The sequence below is a fragment of the Nansenia antarctica genome (genome assembly GCF_963989245.1).
Source record: "Nansenia antarctica genome assembly, chromosome: 16".
Taxonomy (NCBI): domain Eukaryota; kingdom Metazoa; phylum Chordata; class Actinopteri; order Argentiniformes; family Microstomatidae; genus Nansenia; species Nansenia antarctica.
The window spans coordinates 4,271,215-4,292,751 of record NC_137686.1 but is presented as its reverse complement, the minus strand read 5'-3'; the positions used below and the strand labels follow the sequence as shown (position 1 = coordinate 4,292,751).

Here is a 21,537-nt window from a genome sequence, read left to right as displayed (position 1 = left end):
ATATTTGAGCACTTTAGTACCGTATTATATTTCATGTTGATTGTACCATGTAAATTGATTGATTGTGTTTTGGAATTCAGTATGTAAATACACCAAATCTTACAGAGCTAATATTGTACTCTTCTTTTTTGAATTACCTCTCCTGGAAGTATGAAATACACTTTTGACATGTTAATTGTTTTTATTTATCTCATATTAAAATGTAATGGTCCTCAGAGAAATAGAAATTGGTATTTTTATGAATCTGCCTAATGACAGGTACAGTATGTTGCATAGGATACATCATACCTACAGTAGCTGATATCACATCATATTGATATACTGTACTGTAGACAAGTCAATGTAAATGTAAACTTGGATTGAAAATGAAGATGTTTTCCGGTCTCTAATGTTCATTATTGTATTGTGAAAAAAACAATAAATGTGTTATTGTGTGTGTATTACTGTAAATCTATTGTCCATTGAATTTGAAATGGTGCTATTTGCTCACCATCATTATTTACTTTAATCATCTGAAATTATATCTAATATTATATGAAGCTTGTAACTAATCGTGTGCAATCCCATACTTATTCTTTTTTATTTTTTTTATTTTTTACTCTACACATATAAGACAAAGCATTTTAGTTAATATATGCTTTTTATTATTATATACAATAAATATACAAATTTCATTTTTAGAAAAAGTATCCAAAAATTGACACGTAAAAAAAACCAACGTTGATATGAAAAGTTGTTTTTGAGCACAGTTAGTGTTAAGGATCCAATGTTCACTTTTTTGCTGGGGGTTTCTTGCCTCCTCCCTTTGCTCCTCCTTTACCTCCTCCTTTATCTCCTTTCTCCCCTTTCTCTCCACTCTTCTTTCCTTCACTTTCCTTCTCTCCTTTCTTCGGTGCCCCCTTTTCACCTTTTTTCTTTGGTGATTCATCCTTTTCCTCACCTTTTCCTTCTTTGGCACCCTTGCCCTCTTTTTTATTGCCGTCCTTTTTCTTATCCCCCTTTTCAGCATCCACTTTTCCTGCAACAGTTGGAACTTCTTCTTTCTTCTCATCTTTTGCAGCTGGAAATGAAAGAAAAGCACAAGGCAACAATCACGCATATGCATACCACAACAACATTAGTTAGCATCAAAGCCCTGCCTGCAACAATCTGTTACGTGGAAAGGAAAATAAAATCCCAAATGATCTGGGTCACATTCTAATGAAAGCACATCTGTCTCTATCCATTCTAATGAACATCTAATGCTTTATTGACTTAATGAGGTTTCAGTGCAAGTGCAGTGGCTGAGAAAGCAATGATCAGAGATTTATCATTAGCTGATGTTGGTTTAGTCATGGTCCAAGTCTCAGAGATGGCAATGCAGAAGCACTCCAGAGAATATTTCTGTTTATTGATACGATGATCATCACAATCTAAATGGCCCTGTACAACTAAGCATCAGAAGAAAAACAGAGTGAAATATAGAATAGGTTCTGCACTCTTTACTGTACATTCATTAGCCTCATAAAACTAGCCATATCTGGCTGGTTTGATGTGGCTAGTACTGTGTAATGAGTTTCTTTTGGAACACCTTTGAAATGTAAGGTAGGCTGGAACATGGACAAGATCTAGTAAGATCAATGAGAAATAGTAAATATAGCCGCAAGCGGCAGTTAAGGGTGCGAGGGTTAACCTCAAATTTGGTACACATCTCTGTTATGGCACACTAACTTTGAGACTGATAGACTAACAAACTGATAGTCTAAACAATCAGACTTGCGGTTCATATATTTTTTAAATGTCTGGAAATGCAGAATATTTAATGGCACGTAATTTAATGGCACTTAATGGCAAGTGTTGTTGGAATTTCATCATGTTGGAATTTCGTAGATATTTGTCATACAACTGTCTTCAAGCTCACCAGGTAGCCTCATTTGCATACTGTATTTCATGAATGATGGTGCTGATTAATTTGGATGTAGCGTGGTCATTTGACGTGTGGACTTTTCTTTCTCAAACTTGTTAGGGCCCGGTACATCCTTCTTATGTAACAAGTTTAATGTCAATCCCACTTACGGTATATTTGGTTTAAAAAAATATATAATAATCATGAAAGTCAAAATGTTCATCCTGGGCAATGGACCAGGCAGTGTTGATTTGGTATCTTTATGACAAACGGTTCAAAAGTTATGGCCTCTCGAGGTTTAAAAATGTAACGTGTTGCTATAGTGCCCTTTATATAGGGAACTTTTAATTGTCAAGCTTGTTACAGACCGGTTATACTTCTTATGTGATCAACATAACCAGTGCTATGTCGATAGGACACTTTTTTGTGTTTTTCCCAAAATTAAAAATATATATTTAAAAACACTAGCTTTTTTGTTTGTCTGAAGGAGGCGGATCTGCCAGTGTTGGTGTCTCTAGGACAAACGGTTAAAAAGTTAGGACCTCTCAAAGTTGAAAAATTCAACGTGTTGCTATAGCGCCCCCTTTTGTAATTCTGGCGTCAAAATTGTTGTGAGGGTGTGGACTGGGGTCCTCTAGTGCCTGCCAAAAAGCAAAAATAAGTTACTAATATTTGTGGGAGTCATGGCCATCTTGGCTTAATTATATCAATGGTGCCAACTATCTCAGCACTGATCCAGCTCGTCCATACTGTACACATTCAGTACATATTCTGTCTGATCCAGCTGATCCATACACATTCAGTACATATTCTGTACACATTCACTGTATTTACTTCTATCTGGATTGGACACTTAAGACCATTTTTAGACATGCAGTAAAGGGGAGATGAAAATATTGAGATGATTTAGACACAGACATAGATGTCAACAGACGAACCAAGCATGCACACCGTATCTGCGCCAGATGTCCTACATCCCCACAGACGTTCGAGCATTTCTGTTGTGAGAAATTCCACACCCATGTCTCGTCACACCATATTACCGTATTAGCATGACGGGTCAAAGTTGGACGTCTATAAGGCAATACCTGCTTTACATTTTAATTGGTTTTCATTAATCCGTATAACAAGGGGGAGGAAAGGTATGCTTCGTTGCTAATGCTTGATAGGGTCTCCTATCAATATCACCCACTGGACTGAAAATGTCTCCTTATCATTATTATCTCATTATTGCGTCTATGGCTGTGACATGCTGTTTATTTGTTGAACTTAAGTCTTCAGTGAATCATACGGGAGCTCTTCCTTCATTTCAATGCTGAAAAGGATGTGGGGTCGATTGTTAGATGTCGACAAATGTGTCGGATGTGACTCATAAAATATTATTAATAACAAATATGCCATTGGTGGGAGACATGATGTTTTATCTGCCATGGAAGTAGAAAAGTGAAATTATACAACAGTTAGTTCCGACCAAGTAATTTGATTGGACAAGAGGCATTCCATGAGTGCTGATATACAGTATAACAGCACTGGGACTTTTAACTATATGTATCACTCCGCCGCACAGATGTTCCGTTGATGATGACCGTTAATACAAAGTAGCTCGCCTGCGGATGTTTGTGTTCAGGTTACTAGGCAACAGTCCAGTTGAAGTTCATTTGTGGAATTTTGTTGTTGTTGAAATATAACAAATAAATGATTAAATAAACAAACAAATCATAATCTGTTGTCGCTTACTGTTAACTAATAAATGGTGCTGTAGAACTGTTAACTGGGCCTCCTACCTACGACCGAATCACAGTATAACACACTCCCTCTCGTGTGATATTGCTTAATTGAACTTGTCATAATTGGATACTCAACTAATGAGTATGTAAATGTAAAAGACTTATGAGTACAATAAATAAAGTGAATTAAGGATACTTATATTAACAATGCAGCTGCAGTTTGCAACTTTTGTTTGGATATGGCCCTAATTTCAATTAAGATATACCCAACACATTGAATCATATTCTGTTTTGTCTGTCTGACTGTTTTTCAGTTTTTTTCAGTTTTTCTAAATTTGTTAAGTGCCCTTGGGTTCTGTGAAAGGGTATATATAAAACCATTATTATTATTATTATTATTATTATTATTATTATTATTATTATTATTAGTAGTAGTAGTAGTAGTAGTAGTAGTAGTAGTATTGCTATTGTTATTGTTATAATTATTGTTATATTGTAAAACAATATGTATTATGTATTAATATTAATATAATTAAGATGATGTATGAGTAAACAATGTCTGAATTACTGTAATTGAGTGCAGTGTAACATGGTCTGCGAGACGCATTCCCCTCCACCAAGTGTTTGCACAAAGCTACCAGGTCATTCATCACACACACACACACAGTTACATATTTTAAACTCAATTATTTATGCCCGGCTTAATGTGTGGAGCGAGGCCTTGGGACATAATTTGCATAGTTACTGTGTCTCCTTTGAGTGAATCCAGAGAGAAATGCCACAGAGAGCTATTGTAGGTAGTTGTTGGAGTTCATGCTTGAGTGCAATGAACTGATATCTGTTCATTCCTTTACTTTATAATGGTTAGAAAGCCCCCCCCCCCAGTCTCACTCCACAAATGCATTTGTTCCTGTCAGGGAGGAGGGTACAGTGCACAGATCCACTGGCCCACCGGACATTCTCCCAGTACTCCAGATGGCCAATCCACTACTGGATCCCGTTATAAATATTGAAAATGACAAATCTGAAATGTTACAATTGTATACAGTGCCCTCCATCAGTAATGGAATTTTTAACTCTATACTCCAACAGTTTGTGTTTGAAATCAACCAATTACTATGAGGTTAAAGTAGAGTGTCTCAGCTTTAATTCAATGTTTTCTTTTTCTCAGATATGTCGAAAAAAAGAATTCACCATTTAGAAATGACAACCCCTTTGATACATAGTTTGTTACATAGATCAACTCCAACTTGTACAAAATTCAGCTGCTCGTGTTTTAACCAGGACCAGAAGGAGAGCACACATTACACCTGTTTTAAAATCGCTGCTCTGGCTACTTGTTAGTTGTAGAATTGATTTTAAGATTCTTTTATCGGTCTACAAGACACTACATCGTCTCGCTCCCGATTACATGTCTGGCATGGTTTTAAGACATGTACCCACTAGATCCCTCAGGTCCTCTGGTACTGGTCTCTAGATCCCTCAGGTCCTCTGGTACTGGTCTCTAGATCCCTCAGGTCCTCTGGTACTGGTCTCTAGATCCCTCAGGTCCTCTGGTACTGGTCTCTAGATCCCTCAGGTCCTCTGGTACTGGTCTCTAGATCCCTCAGGTCCTCTGGTACTGATCTCTAGATCCCTCAGGTCTTCTGGTACTGATCTCTAGATCCCTCAGGTCCTCTGGTACTGGTCTCTAGATCCCTCAGGTCCTCTGGTACTGATCTCTAGATCCCTCAGGTCCTCTGGTACTGGTCTCTAGATCCCTCAGGTCCTCTGGTACTGGTCACTAGATCCCTCAGGTCCTCTGGTACTGGTCTCTAGATCCCTCAGGTCCTCTGGTACTGCTCTCTAGATCCCTCAGGTCCTCTGGTACTGGTCACTAGATCCCTCAGGTCCTCTGGTACTGGTCTCTAGATCCCTCAGGTCCTCTGGTACTGGTCTCTAGATCCCTCAGGTCCTCTGGTACTGGTCACTAGATCCCTCAGGTCCTCTGGTACTGGTCTCTAGATCCCTCAGGTCCTCTGGTACTGGTCACTAGATCCCTCAGGTCCTCTGGTACTGGTCTCTAGATCCCTCAGGTCCTCTGGTACTGGTCTCTAGATCCCTCAGGTCCTCTGGTACTGGTCACTCGATCCCTCAGGTACTCTGGTACTGGTCTCTAGATCCCTCAGGTCCTCTGGTACTGGTCTCTAGGTCCCTCAGGTCCTCTGGTACTGGTCTCTAGATCCCTCAGGTCCTCTGGTACTGGTCTCTAGGTCCCTCAGGTCCTCTGGTACTGGTCTCTAGATCCCTCAGGTCCTCTGGTACTGGTCTCTAGATCCCTCAGGTCCTCTGGTACTGGTCTCTAGATCCCTCAGGTCCTCTGGTACTGGTCTCTAGATCCCTCAGGTCCTCTGGTACTGGTCTCTAGATTGTTCCAGGGCTCCGGACAAAGACCACTTTTAGCCACTATGGCCCTAGACTTTGGAACGGCTGTCCAGAGGACTTGAGGGTGGCAGAGAGTGTGGATATTTTTTAAAAGTAAGCTTAAAACACCCTTCTAGCCTGGCCTTTACCTAGTGTCTTTGTCAACTTGCACTTTTACCCTTATTGCTTTCTCCAAATGTTTTGTTTTGTTTTTGTTTTAGTTCTTCATTTTATTCCTGGTTTTATTACTGTCTATTTTCTATCTCCTACCTCTTGTTTTATTGTATTGTGGTTTGTTTACAATTATTCAGCACTTGGAGTTGCATTCAACGCATGACTTAAAACGTAAATAACGTTTGATTGATTGATTGATTTCTGGTTAGTCAGGTGTGTTCCATCACATAATTTGTGCGGACATAAGAGAGCTGTCAATTTCCAGTATTGATTGTAGGCTTTGCATTTGCCTTTGGAGTCTGCTATTGGTGTTTGTCAACGTGATGACCAAAGACCAAAGTCAAGGAAGCCATTATTGACATTGTTAAAAAGAAAAACAGCCCTGGTGAGTACAATAATTGCAAACAGCCTGTATGACTTCTACATTGGATGACCGAAGTATGCTCACCAACAAAAGAAAACCCCCAAAACAACTGTCCCACAGACCAGGAACACTCTCCAGGAGGTCGAACAACTGTCCCTCAGACCAGGACCACTCTCCTGGAGGCAGGCGTAAATATGTCAGACTACCATCCGCAGGATACGTCACCAGCCGAACTACAGCGGCTTCACTGCAGGGTGCAAACCCATCATTCAGTCAGTCACACTTACATGGATTTAAAAAGTTGAATGAAAACAAAAGATGGCTGCAGTACAGGCCTGGCAGAGCATCCCTAGAGAAGATACCCAGCGTCTGGGGGGTCAATGGGTTGCAGACTTCAGGGAGTTGTTGCATGCGGATTGTCAAAGGAATCTATCGGATTATGGTGCCCTGAAATAGGGAGACTACAGGATGAATACAAGTGTTGTCATTTCTAAATGGGTTACCAATAAGTACACAAATACCATCAATAAAAGGTCAAACGCTATACTTCATAGTAATTGATTTATTTCAAACGCACGCCTAGAAGCCAGAAAAAGAAAAAAATGCTTTGCTCCCCCATTACCTATGCAGGGCACTGTATGTGAAACATTAATGTTTTTACTAGTGCTTAAGAAAGGAAAGAGATATACACTCACCGAACACTATTAGGAACACTATACAAATACTGGGTAGGGCCACCCTTTGCTTCAACTCTTTGTGACATTGATTAATTCTGGTCCATGATGACATGATTGCAATTCATTATGCAATTCCTGCAGACTTTTCAGTTGTACTTTCAGGCTGTGAATCTCCCGTTCTACCACTTCCCAAAAGTGTTCTATTGGAGTCAGATCCGGTGTCTGGGAAGGCCACTGAAGAACACGGAACTCATTGTCATGTTCATGAAACCAGTTTGAGACCGTTTTTGCTTTGTGACATGGTGCATTACATAGCCATTACATAGCCATTAGAAGATGGGTAGATTGTGGCCATGAAGGGATGCACATAGTCAGCAACAATACTCAAATAGGTTCAAGTGATGATTGATTGGTCTTAACGGACCCAAAGTGTGCCAAGAAAACTTTCCCCATACCATTACACCACCTCCACCAGCTTGGACTGTTGACACAAGGCAGGTTAGATAATTACACAAATGAGAAGGTGTACAGGTGTTCCTAAAGTGGCTGGTGAGTGTATTTGTTTTATTCAAAACCAACCTTGCAGACAAGACATAGTCATAGACATGCATAATAACTCACAGAAGCTTTGAATATTCATTTCTAGTTGTTACATCCTAAATAGGCTAATAAACCGATTTGTCTGATGTACAACTGATATGTCATCAACATACAGTATGTATGTATCGAGTAGCAGACCAGGCTTATGAGTAAACAAAATACAATGATAAGATATGAAAGCTGAAATTTATGAAATACGTTGGACAGTTGGCAACTTTCTGGCAACATTCTCGCAACATTCTCCACATTCAAGTCGGTCTGTCTGGGAAGCGAAGTGAACGCTGATCTAAATGTTTCTCTGGTATTCCCTCTGTGGCGGATTCCTCACTACGGTATGTCAGTTATAGAAGCAGAGAGAGACAGCGGGGAAATGAGCAGAAAGTCTAAGGAGAAGGACAGGAAAATCATCCGGTCTCAGGCTGAGTGAGGGGCCTGCTGTGATCATCCTCCTCTCTGACCACAGGGAGCTGGGTGCTGCTGGCGCTCTGAGCCTGCACCTGCTCAGAGACTGTAGGCAGGGCCGCAGTATCCAGGGTGGCTGATAGAGGGATGCAGAAGGAAGAGAGGAGAGGACAGGCAGGAGGCAAGAGAAGAGGGGGGAGGTGAGCAGGAGTAGAAAGGACAGGGAAGAGGAAATAGTGTGGGGAAGAGAAAAGGGGGGAATAGATGAAGGAGAGAGAGGACATGGTGTGGAGCAGAGGAAGGCAGGAGGTAAGAAAAGATAGGGGAAGATAGGAGACCATTTAGAGGAGGCAAAGGTGAGATAAGGAGAAAAGAGATGAGACAGTGTTGGAAGAGAAAAGATAAGGGAGGAAAGAGCAACAGGCAAGTCAAGATAGGAAAAGATCTGAGGCTGTATGTGAAGTCATTCGATTCCTGCTTCCTTCTCTCACACATTCTCCTACAACACTTTTTTGGAAGGAGTCGAGGAGAAAGGATGCAAGGAATCAAAACAAAAATGTTTATTTAATTTCCATACACCGAAATAGAGAAAGTATGTAGTAAGGGGTAGTGGTGGTCTAGTGGATAGTGAGTTGGACCTGGGATCGGAAGGTTGTGAGTTCAAATCCCGCCTGAAGCCACACCACTACTAGTGTGCCCTTGGGTAAGGCACTTAGCCCTCAGTTACTCCAGGGGGAATGTCCCTGTAATTCGTAATTGTAAGTCGCTTTGGATAAAAGCGTCTGCTAAATGGCAAAATTATTATTATTAATTATGTAGGTAGAGTTCTGTAGCAATCAGTTATTTGAATGTTGAACGTGTGTTCTATCAGAGAAACGTATCTTTAAGGGCATTTGCAGACAGAGACAGAATTGTCTGCAAATTCTCTGGATACTGCTAATTGTATCCTGTCTTATTTGTCACTTATGTCCTGTACTATTGTCACTTCTTTATCTTGACTTATGCCTATTGCCTTATTGTCTTGTGCTGCAATGTCAAGAACCGAAGCCTACGAATTTTACTCTCTTACACTTGTGTAATGTGACCTAACAATAAAACTTGTAACATTATTTTTTAATGTAATGCTTATGATCAGCTGAAAATCAGACAGAGAAAATCTTTTAGCACAGTAGCATGTGAGAAACCCAGCTGAGACGATGGTTGGAGCAAAACCAAACCTGCACACACCTCTAACCCTGCTAGACTAGGGATCACACACCTCTAACCCTGCTAGACTAGGGATCAGTTAGATTAGGCTAAATCAGGTTAGGGCTTGTCATATGACCTACTGTGATGCATGCATGTTAGGCTAGATGCCATCTGATTTTATTTTAGCTACTGTATTTTTGTGTTTATTTTAATCATGACTGCATCTATATGATTTGTTTATTTTACCCCATAACCTGATTTCTTCCATTAGGAAATGTAGCCCTGTTACTTCTGGCAGGGGGACCACCAACGGAAATTAGCCTATGGCTATAATTGGGTACATTTACACTGATGATATGTGCGCATTCCATTTAAGTGTTCATTAATGTACTGTGTCCCCCTTGAACAAATAAATACAAATCAAATCAATCAAACAGAAAACTAACACAACATCAGTTCTATAGTCAAACCCTCATAGAAAATCCATCAATCCACAAATAGGTCTAGCAGAAGGCTTTTTTCGTCAACATCATCGCCTTTACTCTCCTTTGTAAAGCTCCATATAACATAACAGGGGTAGGAGTCAGCACCTAATGACTCTACATTGTGCTCATCGAGGGGGAGGCTGGTGGAGGCAGAAATCAGAGGACGGGCTTATTGTAATGCATGGACCAGAAGGAGAAATGTTATGTTAAACACATTTGATACCATTCGTCCTTCCATTCCATGAATTGAAATGAGGCCGTCCTCAGATCGTGTCCCTCCACCAGCCTTCCTCGCTGCTCATGGTGGTGTGGTGGAGGCAGACAGAGCTGCTCATGGTGGTGTGGTGGAGGCAGACAGAGCTGCTCATGGTGGTGTGGTGGAGGCAGACAGAGTAGAGGAGAGAGAGGCACTTACATCCTGGGATCTCTGTGAGCTCGTTCAGAGGAGGCACCGTCTCGAGTGTGTTAGCATAGGTTTTCGCCGCCTGTCTCTGGGCACTACGCGCCTCTATCTCCTTCTTGGTCCTGGGGATCCGGCATTTGAAGATGCAGCATAGTGTGATGACTTGGCAAATGGTGAAAGAGAGAGAGAGGGAGAGAAATTGACAATTATTTTCCCATGTATATTCTTAACTTTGTGCTTGAAGTGCATATTTTACAACATAGCAAACAGTTTTGGTCAATAAAGCAATTATCAACACATGATATCATGGCCATAAGTACCTCTCTCGTAATAGTCATTTATGACAATGCGGCATAAATGATATTACAGTGCTGTGATACATGACTCTGTATCGCCTCAGTATACAAACTAGTTGGACCAGCCAAATAGCTGGCTTTGTTTATCACATCAACCATTTTTTCATGACTATGAATGTCATTTTGGGACAGGTTTGCAATGACTTACTAATTGCTAGAATAAACATGGAGAAGATCCCAATGACCTGCCATAACCGCAGCCCCCAGAAGACCACCGTCTCTGAAGTGGTAGGATCAGGCTTCTTTGGGGGGTCTGTTGGTAGAAGCTAGAGGGGAAAGAAACAACATTCATTATGATTCATGTATTCTAGAAATCTGTTATAATTCAAGGCAAATTCACTTGTGTTTTTGTTTAGGTTTTTATGTACGCTTTAGGACAGTACTTTCAGGCGGGATTAGTATTATCTGGGGACCTCTGGTTATGTGTAATAATTACGGATAATTATGAATAATAATCGTCTGTGTTCTTAATCCTGTGCGAATCGGCCATGTCCGTAAAAAGTCCACCACAAATTACCTACCATAATTCGCTAAACTCACAGGTCCTGTAATAATACTTATCCCGTGTGAATCTACATCAATCGAATCGTCAGTAATTTGGGGTGAGTCTGTTTTGCTTTTTTCTGCCACGTGTTCGAGAACTAACCAATGCCTGTTGCCCTAATCCTGTCCGAGTAGGGCTTTAGAAAGAAGGGTTTAAAAAGGGTTCTTGGCAGAGATCCTAGAACCTAGAACCATTTTCATGCAATTAATCTCATTGGAAGAGAGAGTTCCTTGAGAGTTACCACCCTTGATGGTTCTACTTCGTCCTTTTGTAGTGTGTAGTTTAGGAGCAATTAGTCATAAGTCATCAACCCTGTGTTCGCCTGGATGTTCTTTAAAGTCATATCAAAATGATAGATATATCCAATTGAGCTTGTGTGTCGCATCGGTTTTCAAAAAGATACTATGACATTACAACTGGAGATTATGCAAAATTTGTAGGGGGGGAAATGTAAGACTCTCTCAATAGGGAAAAAACACAAACAGGGAACAAATGTTTATAAAACATACAGAAATTATTAAGTATTTAGCTCCATGCTAGTCTGGATTGACCCCTTCATCTAGTGAAAGTGAAAATCAGTTTTGAGAGCTACCATGCGCCTAAAAGTGCCTAAAACTGAAGAAAAGAAATCCAGATCTGCATGTGATTTATCCAACTCTGTTTATGATTATCATTTGGGCTAAGCAGTTACAGACAAGTAAAACAATGGGTGCAGGCCTAACTACTGGTGGCCAGGCTCACACAAAGACATGGTAAGATGACACAATCAACGAGAAAAAAGGAGAGAGAACACACAGAGAGAACAAGAGAAAACAAGCTAAATATTCCAAAGTAGCATCATGTTTACAATGGCTAATCGAATTCTCATTGTTTGTTCGCATTTCTCTTCAGAGAACTGGCAGGGAAAACAAAAAAGGCTTCTGAAAAGCGTCGGAATGCTAAAACCCGAAGAGAACAACATAATTGGCCTTTGTAATTGAATTGCACTGTTCAAGACTCATCATTTATAATGACACAAACTCTGAATAGAACCAAGAAGAAGCTGCCTCTAAACCAAAAGTGAAAACTGCTCTCTAGATGGGGAGAAAAGGGACACATTTGAACATATATTTAACATTTTGCTTCAGGAGACACCCGCAGCTGATTTTGTGAGTTTACCCCCTTACAAAGAAATGAACAGTCTATAAGTGTAATGGTAGGTTAATTTTAACAGTGAGAGACAGAATATTAAAATAAATCCCAGAAAATCACATTCACATCACAAAATGATTTGTGTTTTACTAAGTAAAATAAGTATTTCACAAAAAGTAGATCACAAAATCAGCAGGGGGTGAAACACTTATTTTCCCCACTGTATGTATTGTATGACTGTTTACAGTCATTTTGTACATCATTTCATAATGATCCTGAGCTATTATCTGCCATTTCCCGTCAGTTAAAAAAGTCTTATTAACAGACATACCATATTATGCAATGAATACATTATAAGGCGTCATACAGTACATGCCTATAATGAGTTATAATGCATTTTATGTTTGTACCTCATAGTAAGTGTTACCGGATGCCCTTACAGATGTAAAGGGTTCTCCCTCCATGGTGACAGCCTTCTGAGTAGTGTATGTTTAGCAAAACTTAAAGCCACTGTCAGTGATATTTTCTGTATTCTCAAATAATTGCATATACCCCTTATTTATGATGAATATATTTATTTATTTATATATATTCTATGTATTGCTACTTAAAATGCATACAATTAGAATCAAGTGCACCACATCAGGTGTAAATGATTAGATCAGACATTTTAGTTTGGTTTGCTCTTGATTGTTGAAGTCAGTAATATCACCATAGCGAGAGGCGTTCAGAAAGAAGGTTGTAGATGCATATGAGTCTGGGAAGGGATTTAAAAAGATCTCCAAACAATTAGAAGCCATTCCACTGTCCGGAAAATAAGAGAAGAAGAACATTAAATATTAAAACAACTGCCAACAAGGCGAGGTCAGGCCTTTCTAGCAAGTTCAGCCCAAGAGCAGACTGCAAGATTAAAGAAGTCTCCAACCATGCTAAAATGTCATCACGGGACCTACAGGTAGCTCTTGCCTCAGTTGATATCAAAGTACATCTACCATCATAAAGAGACTGCACAAGTTTGATTTTCATGGGAGGTGTGCAAGGAGGAAACCATTGCTGTCAAAAAAAAACACCAGGGGCCTCATTCATAAAGAAATACTTGAACGTCATCTTTGACTTTCACGTAAGCACATTTTTCTAAACGGACGTGAGCATTATTTATAAAACGGGCTGAGATGGTTTAAAGTTGCGTACGTGCTTCCTTCTATAAATACCAAACATACTTGGAATTGAACGCAGGTGAATGAGGTTTGTATTAACGCCCTGTGATAGAGGCTCAATCAGGGGTGAAAGTGGTTTGAGTTTCTTACAGGAACTGTAGGCTACTACCCCAACCTTCATCGTTTCCTATTGTTCTCCTCCTGCCCCCAGCTTCATGCATCCCTGAACACACACATCGTGGTGTTGGTGTCGAAATTAGAAACACTTTAGGGCTGCCAAGTTTCACCAAGAGTTTGGAGTGAGAGTTTTTGGTGGTGGAGCGACCCAAAACTGTGCACGTTTTGGTAGCGGCGGCCCCTCTCTCCCACACAATTATTTGTGCTAGTTTCCTGCAATTTTAAACCAGCACAAGAAATGAAAATAATTGTAACATTTGATAAAACAAGAGAAATTCAGATAATATATCTTAAGTCTTAATAAACAAATACAGTAGCCTACAGAGTCTAAAACAAAATTGGGCCTCATCAAGTGAACTCAACCCCTTGGTCAGCAGCAGAAAGACCCTTGGTCATCATCTTATATACAGTGCATTGCTCATAGATGGCTATCATGTTATACAGTACATACCAGGGTTTTTCCTGGGTCAGAATCAAGCCTTGGAGGTTGATGTTGTGCGCGCGCAGTGCGCCCAAATTTTCTTTGAGGGACCCCCAATTGTTGTATTTGTATTGTAAATTGTAATTATTAATAATAATAATAATACAATGCGATTTGAAAGTACCAGTAGGCTACCAGATACGTATGCACATATTTTGCTACCAGGGTTGCCAGATGGAATTGACAATTTCCAGCCCAACCAGTCTAAAAGCTGTCGAATCCACCCGTCCAGTGTGACCAAAAGTAGCCCAATCTGGCAACACGGCTTGCTTATGGAAGCATATAGTGGACTAAATTCAAATATTAATGCAATTTGAGATTGCATTTGCATGTTCCACTTTTGCATGCATTCTTTCAGACAATATTCAAATTCAAATGCAATTCTAAAGAGCGTATGTGTTTCCTAGAACATATAAATGCAATTGCTAATCACATTATTGCATTACAATTTGAATATTGACTCAAATAACGCAGGCAAAAGTGGCAAATGAATATGCTATTTTGGGATTGCATAGTCATTTTCACATTAGAATGAAAATTTGAATTTTGTCAGCTACTAAGCGGATGTGTTTACTAGAACATGTAAATGCAATTGCGTATCACATTATTGCATTACAATTTGAATATTGACTCAAATAATGCAGGCAAAAGTGGCAAATGAATATGCTATTTGGGGATTGCATAGTAATTTTCACATTAGAATGAACTTTTGAATTATGTCAGCTACAAAGCAGCGCATGACTTTGAAAATTAAATGTCAAATGGCTTTGCATTATCATTTTAATATTGACAGCGAATGTGCACATCAGGTACATGAAAATGAAAATGAAAATCATTAGAATTGCATTTGAATTTGAATATTGTCTGAAAGAATGCATGCAAAAGTGGAACATGCAAATGCAATCTCAAATTGCATTAACATTTGAATATAGTCCACTATATGCTTCCATACGGCGCGACTGTAATCCCGGTCGGACTGTCTCAGTGCCCAGTGCTGCCCACCCAACCACGTCGCGTCGGGTCTACTGTAAAGCGGGTTAACATGTCCTTTTCAAAGGTATTAAAATAGACGCAAGGAAACATAACGTCAACCATGTGTTTCCTTGTTGGAAATTATGGATCGTGAATCGTGATTGCTTCTGCACTCTGCAGCAATCGGATTTTGATTGACAGGCAGCTGCATCTCTTCCCCCAACGGCGTTCAGGCACAGAAAGTCTTGCCGGAACGCAGCACCGGACCGTTCCGGCCCACTTTCACCTATGGGCTCAATTATAGCGGCTGAATGAAGCCAAGTGCTATAATATAATATAATACAGACAGACAATACTGACAATATTATATACTGTCTGTATTATATTATATTATAGCACTTGGCTTCATTCAGCCGCTATTTGAGCCGCTATCACAGGGCGTTAATACTATATTATAGGGTAGGCGTGCGTCTGGAAGGGGAGAGGGCAGTAATACCACGTTCATTGATAAAATGACATAAGGGATGGAAAGGGGGGATGGCAGTTTTAGACGGGGGATGATTTGGACCGTTTTTATTTCAGGGGGGATGCCATTCCCCCTCATCCCGACTCAACTCGAAATCCAGTATAATTTAGCGCGTGGCCGGGCAAGGCATAGGCATGTTGAAGAGAGATAGACAGCTCCGGAGGGATATAAAGAAAGACTGAAATACAATCATAAACATTAGTTCCCTTTCAATCTTGAATTAAACTCATTTTCTCGGCTGATAACAACATCGTTAATTTTATTACGAGCCACTTGCATGAATTACAGTAGGCAACGTTTTTCCAGTGCAGCTCACATGCCTGTAATAACTCCGCATAACCAGTAGGTAATGTACGTAAGCAAGTTGAATACTCGACGTCGAGCTACGATCGTTTCCACGATCAAATTGACTCACGTTGACATTTTATAAATCACTACGTTGACGTGGTTTTCTACGTACGACACGGGTAAGATCAACATTTGATCTAAGCACCCGTAATGAATGAGGCCCCAGGGCAATACAAAAGTTTGCCAGAGAACACATAGACAAACACCAGGGGCCTTAGTTATAGAAAGTATTTTGGATCAAATTTGATCTTACCCGTGTTGGACGTAGAAAACCACGTCAAAGTAGTGATTTATAAAATGTCAACGTGAGTCAATTTGACCGTGGAAACGATCGTAGCTCTACGTCGAGTATTCAACTTGACGTACGCACATTACCTACTGGTTATGCGGAGTTATTACAGGCATGTGAGCTGCACTGCCTACTGTAAGTGAAAGTGGCTTGTTATCAAATTAACGATGTTATCACCCGAGAAAATTAGTTTAATTCAAGATTTTAAGGGAACTGATGTTTATGATTGTATTTCAGTCTTCCTTTATATCCCTCCGTAGCTGTCTATCTCCCCTTCAACATGCCTATACAGTGCGTTCCACAACGGACCTTGCCCGGTCATGCGCGGTTATACTGGATTTACCCGGTGTCAGGGGGTTCGCAAAGGGAGTTCGCAGCCATGTTTTCAATGTCACTTGATAATAATAAGACCATTATATTATTACAGTATAAGCATTTGCCTGGTTAGTTGTCATGATCAAACGTCACAAATGCAACTTACCGAGAAGCCACCCTACTCTGCCCTCTCTCGCTTCCAGACAAACGGCTACCCTATATTATAGCACTTGGCTTAATTCAGCCGCTATAATTGAGCCACTATCACAGGGCGTAAATACAATAATTTCAATTATATTTGCCATTTATAGACGGAAGTACGTACGCAATTTTAAACAAGCGCAGCCCGTTTTATAAATAATGCTTACATCCATTTAGAAAAATTCGCTCACGTGCAAGATAAAGATGACGTTCAAGAACTTTTTTTTATAAATGAGGTCCCAGGACTTCTGGAAGTTGAATTATTTGTGCACACTGACAGAAGATATGTTTAGTGCAAACCAAAGACAGCATTTGAGCACAAGAGCCTCATACCAACTGTGAAGCATAGGTGTGGAAATGTCATGGTTTGGGGCTGCTTTGTTGCAGCAGGGCCTGGCCAGCTCACCATCATCACTGTGAATTTGTTATTGTATCAGAGAGTGCTTGAGGAAAATGTGAAACCATCTGTCCAAAAGCTTAAGCTGAAGCGGATGTGGACCATGCAACATGACAATGATCCAAAACATTCCAGTAAATCAAAAGGAATGGCTCAAAAGAAAGATGGAGAGTTCTGGAATGGCCAAGTCAAAGCCCAGATCCTATTGAGATTCTGTGGGGTGATTTGAAACGGGTTGTGTATGTAAGACACCCCTCAAACATCACACAGCTGAAATAATTCTGCATTGAGGAGTGGGAAACACTCTTCCAATTGATCAATTGAGACTGGTAGACAAATATTGATATGTCCATATTTCTTACAAAATATAACTAACCCTAACCCACATTTTTTGACATGACTTCGTTTAGATTAGACAGCACGATTATTCCACAGATGTGGCTTAGGCTGGTCACAATAAAAGGCCACTTTAAAATGTGCAGTGACAGATGTCGCAAGTTTTGAGGGAGCATGGAATTGGCTTGCTGACTCCAGGAATGTCCACCAGAGCTGTGAAATGAAAGTTCATTTCTCCATAAGCTGTCTCCAAAGTGGTTTCCAATTCCAATTCACGGAAACGCCTTTGGAGACGGCTTATGGTAGAGAAATTAACATTCAATTCACAGGCAAATACAACAAAGAAAAGCGGCGTCTGACTTGGGCGCAATGGGATTTCCCTTCTGGCTCAGGGCAAGGAAGACTTCCAGAGCATCTGTTCACGGCCTCACTCAGGATGTTAAGACTGGAAGAGGAGGTCTTCATCTCAGATGAGGGTCATTGGTTTGGCTTCACAGTGGTATGGTGAGCCACCTAAACACTGGTAGTCACCAGTGATGAGGAAGCTGCAGTGTCAGCAGGCGCCATGTTGGGAACGAGATCCTGATCGGGTTGTATCAGAATCGCAGGAGCATCAGTCCGGGTGTCCCTTGTGACCACGAACCACCACCTCGGCCCAGGACGACTGATGGTTAGGTGTTGAGCAGGAGGAAAGCTGTGGATAAGTGGAGGGGTCCCACAGAACTGTGTCCTGGAAGGCTGCACTGAAAGAGGCAGTCTGTTTGGACTGCCCAGAAGCCACGTCCATGAAGCTGGACAAAAGAGAGTCTTTTCTTCATCGGAAATCCATCGAATAACCTCCTTAAGGTCAGCAATCTTTCTGTTTGCTTTCTGGAGTAGTACACACTCCTCACAGAGCGTAGTTGGCAATGTATGTTCCATTTGGTTGAAAATGTTGTTTCTGTTGTTTATCTGCGTGGGTGTCCGATGCTTCAGACTTCTTTCCTCTGGCATCATCTTGAGTGAGACAGTTAGAGTGGAATGGTGGTGCCAGTCGAGACAGAAAACTTTGGCCAGTAACAGGATATGTTGCGGAGGGGTTGCTGTTTGGCTGGTTAACTGATGGAGCAGTAGGCTAGTAGGCTAGTGGGTTACTTAGCTGGCAAGAGATAGCAGGCTCTCGGGTGGAGGGGACAAAAGGAAAACAAAATATGAGCAACAAGGCTCCGTTTACTAAAAGCAAACTTCACTTAAACACAAAAAAATCAAAACACACATATAGTCAATAATACCTGGAAGTAGCGACAGGTAAGGTAAAGTCCTCCAGGACCGAAAGGACAGGGACAAGTATCATGCACAATATTCTTAAGGGAAAGACGAGGGTTCACAAGACGCTAACAAGTACGAACAACTGACAAGGGAACAGGGAAATGGGACACACCTAAATACACATACAAACACTCACAGGTGACAATAATCACGTAATTAGTCCAGGGCTGGAGTGATGCTGCTCTTCAACCAGCAGAGGCATCGGGGAGTCATCCTCGCTGACCCCCCTCGTAACAAACGTGCTCTAAAAAACATTCTAAAAACATTTGCTTATAACCTTCTTAAAATGTTTACTGAAAACCCTGTTAAAACATTATGCCCAAACATTCTTAAAATGTTTTTAGCTAAACGTATTAACACATGTAAAAGTTTGATAACATCAATATTCAAGTCTTTCAACCAGTGGCGGCTGGTGCTAAACGTTTTGGGTGGGGCACAGGTTATGGGGGCATGCTCCACAGGGAAGAATATCAACTTTAAAATCTGGATTTACAGTCGATTTTAGCATGAGAATATTGCTCTACCCCCCTGTACAGACCTCGCCATCCCCTCTACCCCCCTGTACAGACCTCTTCATCCCCTCTACCCCCCTGTACAGACCTCTTCCTCCCCTCTACCCACCTCTACAGACCTCTTCATCCCCTCTACCCCCCTGTACAGACTTCTTCATCCCCTCTACCCACCTCTACAGACCTCTTCATCCCCTCTACCCACCTCTACAGACCTCTCCATCCCCTCTACCCCCTGTACAGACCTCTTCATCCCCTCTACCCCCCTGTACAGACCTCTTCATCCCCTCTACCCCCCTGTACAGACCTCTCCATCCCCTCTACCCTCCTCTACAGACCTCTTCATCCCCTCTACCCCCCTGTACAGACCTCTTCATCCCCTCTACCCCCCTGTACAGACCTCTCCATCCCCTCTACCCTCCTCTACAGACCTCTTCATCCCCTCTACCCCCCTGTACAGACCTCTTCATCCCCTCTACCCCCCTGTACAGACCTCTTCATCCCCTCTACCCCCCTGTACAGACCCCGTCATCCCCTCTACCCACCTCTACAGACCCCGTCATCCCCTCTACCCCCTGTACAGACCTCTTCATCCCCTGTACAGACCTCTTCATCCCCTCTACCCCCCTGTACAGACCTCTTCATCCCCTCTAGCTGCTGGACTGGAAAAAATCAGGTGTAGTGCTGAGGCACAAATATGTAAATTTCAAGCCTGCAAACTTTAAATAAATGTGCAATAACACTATTGTGCAATATGACAACCCTAGTCGTCTATCTGTACAGTATAGTATGGTGGATAGTGTACATAGCCTTTATTTATGAAACCAGCTCCTTCCCTTCTTGTGTTTTTTTTTTTTAAGTTTTTTTTTTTTTTCTTTCCTAACACCAGGGGAGCCACCCCTCCTAAATTTCGTTGTTTGGTACCTGTACTGTAGCAATGACAATAAAGACCATTCATTCATTCAATTCATTCTACCCCCCCTGTACAGACCTCTTCATCACCTCTACCGCCCCAGTTTTCTCTACAATTTCTACAATTTTCTCTCTACAGTTTCTACACGTCAACGTGTACCGAAACACTTGTTTCCAACGTGGTCCTACGTTTCTCCTACACCAAGACACATACAGAGCATAGAAACATACAAAGACCATAGAAACATACAAAGAGCATAGAAGATACAATCAGAATACAGTCTGCCATTCCTTCTCCCAGCATCGATTTGGTTTTCCTATCATGACTGAAGGACAGACGATTCACTACCTTACACTATTGTAAGTCGCTTTGGATAAAGGCGTCTGCTAAAATGCCAAACATGTACCGGTAAACAAATAAATCATGTAAATGTCGGCTAAGGTGATCAGCTGAGCTTGACTTGGGACTTGACTAACAACAAGTGACACATTTCCCATCTCACACGCTGTTGTTGCACAATGTTATTGTGTGTGTGTGAGTGTGTGTGTGTGTGTGTGTGTGTGTGAGTGAGTATGTGTGTGTGTGAGTGAGTGTGTGTGTGTGTGTGTGTGTGTGTGTGTGAGTGTGAGTGTGAGTGTGTGTGTGTGGGTGTGAGTGTGTGTGTGTGTGAGTGTGTGTGTGTGTGTGAGTGTGAGTGTGAGTGTGAGTGTGTGTGTGTGTGTGTGTGTGTGTGTGTGTGTGTGTGTGTGTGTGTGCGTGCTGGGTGAATACATAAACAAACAAGCGAAAAGACGACATTAGAAAACGTACCATGCTGACGATATTACTAAATGTTTGAAGTAGCTTTTATCTTAGCTGACTCTCTTACCTTCAGGTCGAGTTTGTGTATTCTGGCTTCGCAAAAGACCAACAGTAGCAGGAGAAACACGTCTCGAAATACATGTCGGGCCGTGCAATGGTGGCTAACTAAACCAGCTAGGTGTATACTAGTGATATACCGTTGTGTGTGTATGATATTTACTATAACACTAGCTGGCGAAAATAGGATATATTTTTCTCCCAAACTATTCTGCTTCCCTAGTAGACCTTCTTACTTCCGGGTACAACCACGACTTACACGTCACCAGCAGAGTGACGAGCAACGCCCACAACACGTCAGACTTAACAACCGGATATTCAGGGCGCAAAAAAAGAGAAATAGGAGACAGCCAATTGGAGCGCTGCTACAGCTCACGTGGAAGCCAAAAGTATTTGGCCTGCCAAAGACTT

The 21,537-nt window shown here is 41.3% G+C and overlaps 1 protein-coding gene across 1 annotated transcript in view; it reads right to left on the bottom strand.

The window, feature by feature from the left end:
* Nucleotides 1-770: 770 nt before the first annotated feature.
* tmie (transmembrane inner ear) overlaps nucleotides 771-21,537 on the bottom strand; it is a gene marked incomplete at both ends in the record, with an annotated part of 39,523 nt that continues 18,756 nt past the window's right edge. The window contains 3 exon segments of the mRNA XM_080546553.1: nucleotides 771-1,060; nucleotides 10,321-10,470; nucleotides 10,813-10,930. Coding sequence (XP_080402679.1) covers nucleotides 771-1,060; nucleotides 10,321-10,470; nucleotides 10,813-10,930 — 558 coding nt within the window.